General features: G+C 31.9%; 1 protein-coding gene across 1 annotated transcript; it reads left to right on the top strand.

The window, feature by feature from the left end:
- The first annotated feature begins 952 nt into the window (after positions 1-952).
- On the top strand, positions 953-3,835 carry LOC110715503 (ESCRT-related protein CHMP1B-like). Its single transcript, XM_021894085.1, has 2 exons — positions 953-1,519; positions 3,286-3,835. Exons 1-2 carry the CDS (start codon positions 1,192-1,194, stop codon positions 3,570-3,572), a joined length of 615 nt encoding a protein of 204 aa, XP_021749777.1. The 5' UTR covers positions 953-1,191; the 3' UTR covers positions 3,573-3,835.
- The last annotated feature ends 8,768 nt before the right edge of the window (positions 3,836-12,603 follow it).

Here is a 12,603-nt window from a genome sequence, read left to right as displayed (position 1 = left end):
GGAAAGAAATATCATGCCGACGAGGACAAGAGGAACCAGTTGTAGTCGAATTCCAAATAGAACGAACAAAGGAACAGTCTCGAAACAAATGATCCAATGTTTCTGAATCTCTGTAACAGAAAACACATGTTAAATTTATTGGAATTCCTCTGAAGAATACTCGAGAGAGGTAAAGCATTATTGACAAGCTTCCAAGTAAAGCAAAGTAGTTTCGGAAGAATAGGAAGACTCCAAAATAGTTTCCACCAAGTACTGTGACCGAAAGATGAAACACCTGAACCATCTGGTTGATTAACCAGCGTAGCATAAGCAGACTTGGTTGTGAAACTACCATCCCGAGAAAATTTCCCTGAGGAGTTTTTCTCGTTGAAGCCAGGTTGGTAAAGAGGAGAATGAGAGAAATGGAAATCAGGCGGTGATGTTGAGGGGGAAATCATTTCACTGGGGGGGCCTGGGTAACTTTTACCCCCTTTTTTAGGGGAATATATTACTCCCTTGCAATTTTACTTTCTATCCAGGCAAGTAAAAGTACCAGAATATTTTACTCCTTTACTCTTTCCTCCCTCTTTACTGCCAATCCAGGAAGGGCCTTAGCAGGATTTGGCTCCTTCGAAAGACCGGGTTTTTCTTCTCTCTTTTGAGGGAGGATTTGCTTTTAATTTCATGGATTGCTATAGAGATGTTTCATGGGTAAAATTTTGTGCGAGATTGAAAAAGAGATTAATATTTCGACAACAATCAAAAGAATCAAACGGAAATTTTCTGCACGGCTACAACAGATCGATAGACCCCCTCGCCGAAAAAGACTGTAAATCACAGTGATATGAAAGAGGGTATGAAGAAAGGACGATTTACAATCACGATCGTAACTTTGCTTACAGAATGTTTTTATTTGATTCAATTATTATGTATTTGTTAGATCTTAATCTCTTTCTAAATGTCGTATGACTTATTTATGAATCAATTTTATTTCAAAAAAAAAATAAAATTGTCCTTTTCACATTTAACAATTCTTTTTTACTTCCTAATTAAGAAAATCTCATACGAGTACACGAAATTCTCAAGTCTCCTTCCTCCCCAAACCCCTGATACTCAATTTCCGCGTAAAATCACCAATTTATCTCCTCGAACCCTAATAAAAACCCTAAAATCATCAATTTCGTCAATCAATCCATCAATCAATCATCCGCCATGGGAGGAAGCACAGAGAAACTGATGAATCAAATCATGGATTTGAAATTCACCTCAAAATCTCTTCTCAGGCAAGCCAAAAAGTGCGAAAAAGAAGAGGAAGCTCAAAAACTCAAGATAAAAAAAGCCATGGAAAAGGGTAACACTGATGGTGCAAGAATTTGCGCAGAAAACGCAATTCGTAAGCGCAATGAACAGATGAATTACCTTCGTCTTTCTTCTCGACTTGATGCGGTTGTTGCGCGCCTTGATACTCAGGCTAAGATGCAAACTGTTTCCAAATCTATGGGTTCCATTGTTAAATCCCTCAATTCTTCCCTTACTACTGGTAATTTCAATTTCTCCTTGTTTTTTTTCCTTTGATTTTGATCTTTTGAATGAATTTTGAATTTGAAATTGATTTGGGGATTGAATTCATGAGATGATTGATCAGCTACAATAATTCCGGCTTCTGAAAACAAATTGTTAATTAGTTTGTAGCTATTGTGAGATGGATATTCCTGTTAAGAGCCGGTTTGCTATTAGCCTATTACTGCCGGGTTTAGGATTTATAAAGTCGTATGATGTACTCATTAGATGGTATAAGTCATATACTCATATCCGCGAAAATAATACAAGTAATATTGTTTGAAACCTTGTTTACAGATAGTGTGGAAACAGAGTATTAAGTCTAGTTAACTTGTGGGAATGCTTCGATTTTTAGTGGTAATTGTGTAACTCGAATTATTCAATTGGAAGCATTGGTATGAAGTTCGTGTAGTCGAATTTCACTGATAATAGGATTTGGAGAAGGTTGCCATATTCAGAATCAAAGTGTTGGGATTGCGATTTATCTTTGAAACATCGTTCAATGTGAATATTAGTGTAGTTGGGGATTCTGTAGAGGACATAGACTTGTAGGAATCTTGTTTCTCCTAGAATTTGCTTTTATTCTCCAAATTTAGTTAATAGAAAATGGTAACATGGATGAATTACTTTCTAACAATTGTGTTAGGTAGTGTAAATTATAGGATTTTGACAATTTTGTTATCTAGTATTTTGCTTCTTAATTGTCAACTTCAAGGGTCAGATTCACAATTCTTCGTAGTATCCTGACGCTTTCAAGTAGTTAGAGTATCATATTTTGAGAATATGTAATGTAATGCTCCAACCATTAAATATCTCTATATATTTGTTGCTATCTTAGTCAAGCCTCCTACTTTTTGCAACCAAGCCAGATTAGCCTAGGAGTCGATTGGTGTGTAAAGTAGCAGGTGTTATTATGTATAGCAACAAGTTTTATGTTGTATCTCTCGGCTATTTATTCTCTGGTTTTGCTATAAAATATGTTGAGTTTTGGCATTCAATTGAAGTCCTCTTCAACATTAAACATCAGGAGCTAGCTTGGCTTTTTAAGTTTTTCTTGCTCATGAGTTTGAGTTACTTATTACTCCATGTATTACTAAAGTGGTTCTCTATTTCTCTTGTCCTCTGCTTCTGTCAGAAAACATTATATTGGAGTAGTATGACATGTATTTAGTCGATAGCAATATCAATCTCAGGGATATATCTTGAGTAAAATTTGTTTTCTTACTTCCTAGCAGTTACTTGAGGCTTTGGCTAAGTGATAGTATGAGATTTGTCAAGCTACTTGCGTATATTAAGAAATCATGCAAGCTTTGCCAACCTTTTTGTGCATTTGTTGGCTGTTATATCTTTTGTGATTAAAACTAGGATAAAAGCATTACCTTTTGTCAGTTTATATTGTCCAAGTATCCTAGATTCTCTCTTGAAATGAAAATAATAGGTGAACTAATAATTTCTGGCTTGTAAACTAGCATGGTAAGGGGGTTTTCAGTTTATTTACTTTTTTTTTTTTTGTTTTAAATGGTTTTTATATCTTAAATAACATGGAAATTTTTGGAAAACGAAAAAATGCTTTGATTAGTGCTTGAGTTTTCTTAATATGACTCTCATTTCTTCTTTTAGATTGCCTAATTCTGTGACCCTGAAACACCTCCCCTTTTTCCCTGTTCTTTGGAGAATTGTTTTGTATTATACACATCTTACTTTCTTTCCTCTTTACATATTCTGATTTTATCTCCGAATATACAGGAAACTTGCAAAAGATGTCAGAAACAATGGATCAATTTGAGAAGCAATTTGTCAATATGGAGGTTCAAGCAGAGTTTATGGAGAGTTCTATGGCTGGATCAACTTCTCTTTCCACTCCTGAAACAGACGTCAACAGTTTGATGCAGCAAGTGGCTGATGATTATGGTTTGGAGGTATCAGTTGGTCTTCCACAGCCTGCTGCCCATCCTGTTCCAACAAAGACAGATGAGACAGTTGACGAGAATGACTTATCTAGGAGACTTGCAGAACTTAAAGCCAGAGGTTGAGCTAGCTGGATTGCTCCATTTATGCTTTTTTGATTTTTTTTTTTGATAAAATATATATGAACAACGAAATTAGATTGCATTTATAAAATAAATAAAATTCTGCTGTATATAAATTTTAGTTGCATCAGCTTAATGCTTAACGGATGTTGTATACTGTACTTGTGCTACTCTAAAATGGGATAGTTTTGGAGAATCGACTGTATAAATGTATGTCTTGTCTTGAATAAGTGTTATTACTAAGGTCCCTTTTTTCCCTCAGAAAAGTGTGCTCTATGTTTCGGACACCATTAAGAATCAGCAGCTTATAATGTGTCTAAAAGCGTCATTATTTTGACTTTATGAGTACTGTCATCAGAAAACTTTTGAACTATATTTACTAGCAAAGGGCCAAATATAAACCAATGATGTGGTAGCTTGTGATAGGTGTTTTGTATGGGGCCAAAAAAACTACTACATCCGGTCCAATTTACTCGCAACAAAGGGGTATTATTTGTGAGACATAAAATATTCCTTTGTTGCGAGTAAATTGGACCAGAGATAGTATTTTAAAACATTTCATTCAAATTTCAAATACTAGTAAAATTTCAAATATAATTTCAAATTTGATTTTTATTTTCAAGACACAATTAATGTATCCAAATTCCTAACCACATCATTCTCTCTCCTCTCATTCTTTTTGGCTGAATTTTTTTTGGGCCCAATTCTTCTCACTTCTCCCTCTTCTAATGTTCTCCATGTTCATGAAATTATTTTATTTTATTTTCAGATTTTTTCTTTGATTTAATATTTTATATCACTCTGTATGTTTCATGAATTAAATTTTGTTTATGTGTCTAATTAATGAATAATTCTCTAATTTTTTGGATGGAATTTTTTATGGTATGTTTTTTCTCTTATCTCCATTTTAATGTTTTTCATGTTCATGAATTTTTTTTCTTTAGATTTTTTTCTATAATTTATTTGTTTATATAATGTTTCACGAATCAAACATTGTTTATCTATCTAATTACCAAAAAATTCTCCTCTCAATTTTTTTGACTAAAATTTTTGTGGTCCAATTTTTTCTCCCTTTAAAAGTTATTGGCGGTAAATTTTTTAATGTAAACGTGACACGTGTAATTCTAGAATATTTCTAGTGATTACTTTAATATATAGTACCAGTTCTTTGCCCGAGCAACACTCGGATATTCACAAGGAAAAAAATTAATTTTATAAATTACTATAAGTTTGAGAAATATCTATTTATGTTATCAAATTACTATATTAGATACGATAATGTTGATTACTCATATCTCTAATTTTAGTTTCGTGATATCTTATAAATTTAAAATTGAGTTAAAATCCATTTTTAGAGTAGCAAACAAACAATGCATTTTATATTTTAACGATAAAAGATTCAAGGGAATATACAAAAAAAAAAAAATTATTTATCTAAGTTGTTATTAAAGCTCTATTTTTTAGGTTGCATATTTTTTTTATCAGCTATGTTATTAATTTTTATGAACAAAAAAGAGAGGAAAAAAAAAGGGTTTTGACGGGAAATTTTTTAATAGAAACCGACACATGTACTTTGGGGATAAGGTTGGGGATTACTTTAGTATATTAATATTGATTATCTAAATTGTATTCAAAACTTATATTATATTTAATAAAGAATATTTTATGTCTCACAAATAATATCTCTTTGTTGCGAGTAATATGTAGCAAAGGGAGTATAAAGTATCAAGATGTTAACATGGTGAATATCCTGTAATTTTGGTTATTAATATGTTTTGAAAGTTTTACTTATTTTTCATTTTACTCTTAAGTTTCAAAAAATTTCTTATAATAAATAAACAATGTTTTGAAAATTTAAGCTCAATTATTGAATTATTTTAAAACTTTTACTTATTTGCATTTTTAAAACTTTTTTTTTGACAAAATGATATATTTATTAGTAACCGGTAACTATTATTTGTATTCTAAATTTATTTTATTTTAACCCTCCACCCTTTTATTTTAACCCTTCACTATTTATTTTAGCCCAACTTAAGTGATATGCTTGGTACTTCCTCCTTTTTTTTAGTTGCTACACTTATTTTTATCTTCACGTTCTCCTAGACAATTTTTTAAGAGGAGAGAGATAGAGAGAAAAATAAAATGGAGCCATATGGTAGGAGAAAGATAAAGAGAAAGAAATGTTAAAAATAGAAAGTGTTGTAACTAATTAACAATTTCCAAAATAGGAAAGTGTAACAGCTAAAAAAAAACGGAGGAAGTATTAAGTGTTTCAAACAAACATTATATTAAGTATTTCATTAACTATAACTTAATTTGTAAATGATTATTTTTTACCTAGTCTCACTTTTTGGTAAAACAAGTATTTGTAAACAAATGTACTTTTTAGTAAATTGTTATGCCTTTTAATAATCAATTATTATCTATTATTAATATTAAGGAGCGTAATTTTACTTTTTGGTAAACAAATGATCGAGGTTAAATAGTTGTATTATTATAAAGGTGCATAATTTCATTTTTATTTTTTCAAATAACAATTGACCAATAGTTAGTATGTGTGTACATACAAGTTAAATAATTTTTGAAAATATATCTATATGGATGTCTTTACAAAGAACATTAAAAAAATAACTTCATTGGTGTTTTTATATATAATAATATTTTTACACTTGTAGTTTAAGAAACATTATCAAATGATACATTAATCCATTTTAAAAAAAAATCTCTCTCCTCATTAATGACTTTGACTGGGATATTTTTATTTCTAGTAACAAATTTTATTTATTAGTATATTATTATATAATTATTTAGTAACACAATATTGGAATTAGTATGCATTAATGCAGTTTGGACTTTGGCGCCTAACTTTTTTCTCCCGCTCAACCATGTATTTAGGCGCCTAAACCCAAATAATTCCCCCCCCCCTAAATTTCCCTCTTTTTTTTTGGCTAGAAATGACATATTGACATGGCAACCTCTCATTGGAAGTTTATGTCTACCCCACATAAACCAAGTTTATGTGTAGCATCTCTCATATTCACTGCAGTATATTGGTGCTTTGGAGTTTGGACCAACAACACTGATGATCTCTAAAGCAGAAGGGCAGGATTCATAATGCATTGATGATCTGCCTCATTAATTGTTTTTTATCGCATTTTAGTCCTTCATTAATATTAGGAAAATTTGCAAATTACGGTCATTTAAAGTTAGTAATTTGTAAATTACATCAATTTTTTAAAAAAAATTGCAAATTGCAGCCCAAAAGTTTTTATAAATTGTAAATTGCAACCCTATTTAACTTTTTTATCGTTCATTTGTTGAAAATATTCGATTAAGATTTTAGGGGTCATTTTAGTTCTTAAGGATCCAAATTGAGCTCGGGATTAGCTGAGCTACACTAAACTGAAAGTAACCTAAATAGAACGGGCCCTAAGTGATTAGGGGTGCAACATAACAGGTTACTTGTTAATTCATAGAACCAAAACCTATAGCAATAGGTTCCTCAAAATGGGAACCAAAACTAAAACTGAAATATGTTGAACAGGTTATTGGAAATTTGGAACTAAAACTGGAACATGCAGATTTTGATTCCGACTCAGGGTACCCTGTCTTTTAATATAAATATATTTATAATTGTTATTTTGATATTTATTATTTTAAAATCAGGTTAGAATTGGTATATAATTTGAACTTAAGTGATACTTTTATCAGGTTATGGTACCCTACAGGTTCTGGTTCCAAAAAATTAGGAATCTGAAATGAAACCTATTGGTACAAGTTCACTTAAGTGATATTTTTATCAGGTTAGAATTGGTATATAATTTGAACTTAAGTGATACTTTTATCAGGTTATGGTACCCTATAGGTTCTGGTTCCAAAAAATTAGGAACCCGAAATGAAACCTATTGGTACAAGTCTCCATTTTAGTACCCCAAACCGAAACCTCAAGTACAGGTTTAGGTTCCCAAAACCTATGGATCGTCAAATGTGTGTATATATATATATATATATATATATATATATATATATATATATATATATATATATATATATATATACATATGTATACATATATACATATGTATATGTATATATATACATATATACATATGTATATATATATATATACATATATGTATATATATATATATACATACATATATATATATATATATATATATATATATATATATATATATATATATAGACTAAGGCCCCGTTCTTTAGAGCTCCTTTGCTAAAATCTGCTCTGCCATGCTCTGCTCTGTCCTGTTCTGCTTTGCTTAAAAATAATACTTAATATTGAATTATTATAATAATAATAATTAATATTTAATAATAATAAATAATTAACATTTAATAATAATAAATAATTAATATTTAATAATAATAATAATAATAATTATTATTATTATTATTATTAATAGTAGTAATAATAATGATAATAATATTTTCTCAAAAAAAAATAATGATAATAATAATAGCAATAGTGATAAATAATAATAATTGATTTTTTATAACAAAAATTAATATTTAAAGATAATAACTAATGTTTAAATATAATACTAATTATTAATTTTTAATAATAATAATAACAAAAATAATATTTAAATAATATTTAATAATAAAAATAATTATTAAATAATATTTAATAATAATTATTATTATTTTTATGATAATTAATATTTAATAATTATAATTAATGATTATAATGATAATGCGATAATATTAATAATAGTAGTGATAATAGTAGTAATAATAATAATAGTAATAATAGTAATGATGATGATGATGATGATGATAATAATAATAAATAAATAAATAAATAAACAAATAAACAAACAAATAAATAAATAAATAATAATAATAATAATAATTATAATAATAATAATAGTAATAATAATAGTAATAATAATAATGATGAAATATGCTCTGCTCGGCTCGCCTCTGCTCTGCTGAAATCTATTCTGCTCTGCCCAAAATCTCAAAAGAAACAGGGTCTAAAAGTGTCAAAATCATATGCGACCTGACCTAAACTGATTAACTAAACGGATTCAAAATATATTTTAACACAATACTTTATCATTATTCAAATTTACAAATGTAAATTCACCAAAAAAAAAAAAAATGCGTGACATCTTTAATTCTCTTCCTCTCTTCCAGGAAGTCCTGGACGAAATTGGAGAGGGTCCAATTGGACCAGCGCACCATTAAAATATTAATATCCAAAAAATAAATAAAGGGAAAACATAAAAAAAAAAAAAAAAAAAATCAAAGACTTCCGTTTTGTTGGAAAAACAGAAACGGGGTATGCTTTTGGGGGGAAACTTACTGCCAAAATGCTTCTGAGGTCAGCCTTTGGGAAGAGAGAGAAAGCTTCAAAGTTCAACGCTTGAAATACCTTGCCTTAAGGATGCGGTAAAGAAGGGTATTGTTAATAGTGTGAAGATGCCAACATTGTTTCGCCAAAAGAGCTTGGTTAAAACATTTAATATCACGGAAGCCCATTCCACCTTTAGCCTTTGGCCGACACAAATTTGAGGCAGACTCAGGAAATTAGCCTGATTGAAGAAATTTTGTCAATTAGCCGCTGGTGTGGGCCATACACCGTACATGCAATTAATATTACAAATTTTGTCCATGAGTATATTCATTTGTATGGGTTTTTTTAACAGATGCAAAATTCCCATTAGTGACGGTGGCAAGTAACGGAACAACTACTACCACCACCATCTTCTTCTCAGCCGCCATCACCAGCACAGTCCATCGCAACCACCACCATCTTCGCAGCCATCACCATCACAACCCCGTGATTCTCTTCGCAACAACGACCCTGATGTGTCTATTTTATATAGTATTTTACCCCCTTCCCTTGGTCATAATTAGTAGTGTTTTTGGCTCTTTAGAGTCACTTTTGTTACTAATTGGTGTTTTCTAGTGTTTTCGTAGATTTGGTTGACTTTTGCAGGGATTTATGCTTTTGGAGTATTTTCCCGAGATATTTTGGAGCAATCACGAGTATTGGAGAAGCACGTCCAGAGTTTATAGCGCAGGGCCGGTTAGATCCATCGAACCGGTGATTAAGGGCTCGGTATAGGTGATACCGGGGCATTTGGACCGAGTATTCAAGACCGGAGGAGGAAATCCAGATTGGCCCGGAGAGTTGGAGCCCAATCGTAGTCCAAATAGTGGCCCAAATGAGCCGCACGACCAAATAGGCTGGCGCCCGGAGGCGCGCTCGGCCGGGCGGAAGAAGTTTTGGCTGGCGCCCGGTGACGCGCCCGGCCGGGCGCGAGATTAGTTATTGGGCTAAAAAGGTGCGCCCGATCTGGCGGTGCCTCGCCCGATCGGGCGCGTGTATTTCTTAGGAGACGATTAACGTCGTTTTAATTTGTTTTAGTTTAGTATTTTTGTACGGAGTATAAATACTCCTCCGTAATACGATTTTAGGACGATTTCTTCTCTCTTTACTCTTTCCTTACTCTCTTAATTGTTCTCTTAGATTTCTTTCTCTAAAAACCTTTGTTCTTAATTCTACTCTTAATTCCAGATTTATTTTGGTAACGATTTCTCTTCCCTTAATCTTAGTTGTTTATTTTATTCCTTTCATCATGACTTATTTTATTACTTTGATTAGTTTAGTTTTTAATATGTGTGAGTAGTTTTATTTCTAGGGTTTATGGGGATCCATAAATAATATGAAGGGGTAAATTGTTGTTGTTAATTATCAATGCTAGATTAATTTCCTATTGATTGATTTAATGCTCTGTGACTAGATTAGGCCTATCTTTTATGCATGAGTTTGACAATATTGATTCAAGATTCGAGAGATGAGAAAATTATGTTTAGGTCTAGTTTCAATAGGCAGGTTAATTTATAAATGGTTAAGTCGAGATTCGAGAGATGAGATTTAATACCGGTAGATTATTTCTATGATTGTAATACGTAGCGAAAGCCCTTTACAATCTGGTTAATTGATGCATTGATGATTGACTATTATTGATTATTGGTATTGCATGATAATTTCTTATTGAATCGTTCTAACGTTTTACAATTGCGGCTTGTAAAAGTATGACAATATTAAATTGATTGAATCGAGCAGATGTTGGTTTGATATTAAAGGCTATTTTCAATAAGAACTTAGATCTAGTAAATTGCGAGAGCCTGTTAGATCTATGTTGATTAATAAATTGCGAGAGCCTGTTACTCATGTTATTTATGCAATGTCAATGATTGATTACTATGTTTTACCCTGGAGTATTATTTATTGGTGAACCTATGCCCTAGAGCCTTTTATATATTGTTTTCTTCCTATTCTCAATCATAGTAGTTTAGTTTCTTATTCAAATATAAATATTGGTTACTTCATAATCTAGATTATTTTAGTTAATTAGAAATAGAAAGACTTGTTTCCCTGTGGAGATCGACCCTACTTCCCTATCTGCTTTAGTTAGAGGACTTAGGAATTATTTTTGATTAGGGGATACGACTTTACCTTGTCAAAATTTGGCGCCGTTGCCGGGGAAACGGTCTTTTTTATTTATGATTTTTTTGTAGTCTAGATTATTTCCCTTTTGTCTCAGAGAGCGTTAGTTCTCTGACACAAATCTCATATTTGCTTCTAGTTTTTGTTTATGCCCAGGTGTTCCAGATCAGGTTACATCCCATTCGATCCTGAGATCGAACGTTCCTTCCATAGACAGAAAAATTTCTACAAGCAAATCCTGGCGGATTCTGGTGATAATAACAATAATCACCGAAATCCTCCAACTGGTTCTAGCGATTCAGAGACATCATCAGACGCAGAATCAGAGATGACGGCTCCAAAGAAGCTTAGTGATTTTTCAGTGGAGCCAAGGGTGAAGACCCGAATCTTCACATTGCCGACTATTGTCAATATTGCAACACCATCAGGCAAGCTGGGGTCACTCAAGACCAAATAAGGGAGATTCTCTTCCCCTTCTCTTTAACTGGAAAAGCTAAATTTTGGTTTAATGGCTTAAATAGAACTACACTTGGTATAACTGACTGGAAAACTCTTGTTTTGAATTTCTATAACAAGTATTATCCTGCAGAGAAAACAGCAGTGCTATGGAGTGCGATCCAGAACTTTTCCCAAGAAGCCGATGAATCTTTATATGAGGCTTGGGAGAGGTTCAAGAACTTACAAAGAGAATGCCCTCACCATAATTTAGCGCAATGACAGTTAATCCAAGCCTTTTATAACGGCATTGGAAATTCTTCTAGAATAATTTTAGACTCTGCAGCTAGTGGGAGATTTATGAATCTTAATGTTGATGATGCAGGTCAGGATATTGAAGACATGGCGATACACAATTCCCAATATGGGAATCCTAGAGGATTTGCTAACAAGGGGAAGCATATTGTCGACTCTGTATCCTTTTTGCAAGCTCAACTAACTTCTATTTGCCAAAAATTAGATAATCTGAGCACTAATAATGTAGCTAATGTTTCTGCAATTAATAATAATTCTAATGAGGCCTTCTGTGAAAATTGTGGTATAGACACATGTGTGCATAGTGTTGAATCAATGTGACTCAAATGGTGAACTATAAACCTACCTATGTTCAATTTCCCGTACCCGTACACATAATATCCTATGACAGCTAGTTCGTTAGATTGAGCGTTATGAGGCTCGACCCTACCTAAAAAACACAAACCCGCAAATCTTTGCCAGATTTTTGGGACAGGGTGGTAAATAGGTTTGGTACTAGGATGTTGGGGGTCGGGGGTAGGCAAACCAGTCAAAGCATTATATATGTTACCCATTTTATAGTCCGCATGCCATTGTGAGATAGTTCAGAATTTAATTCAAAAATTTTACAAAATTCTACAAAAGTTAAACTAATATTTCTATTGTTTAACCTGAAAAATAAATTCGGCCCATTTCTACTACTAACAACATGGAAAGTGGATAGGAATTCACAAGTAAGTTCTCGGTATGTAGGATAGTGCATATCAACAAATTTTCTCATGCCAATGTCATTCAAAAATCGTTATACAAAATCATACA

The sequence above is a fragment of the Chenopodium quinoa genome, unplaced genomic scaffold, assembly GCF_001683475.1.
Source record: "Chenopodium quinoa cultivar QQ74 unplaced genomic scaffold, ASM168347v1, whole genome shotgun sequence".
Taxonomy (NCBI): Eukaryota; Viridiplantae; Streptophyta; class Magnoliopsida; order Caryophyllales; family Amaranthaceae; genus Chenopodium; species Chenopodium quinoa.
The sequence above is the reverse complement of the archived record's forward strand: the minus strand, read 5'-3'. Positions and strand labels throughout refer to the sequence as shown.

Coding starts and splice junctions, on each gene's coding strand:
- LOC110715503 (XM_021894085.1), top strand. CDS start 1,192: ATGGGAGGAAGCACAGAGAAACTGATGAATCAAATCATGGATTTGAAA. Junction 1,520..3,285: donor CAATTCTTCCCTTACTACTG/GTAATTTCAATT, acceptor CCGAATATACAG/GAAACTTGCAAAAGATGTCA.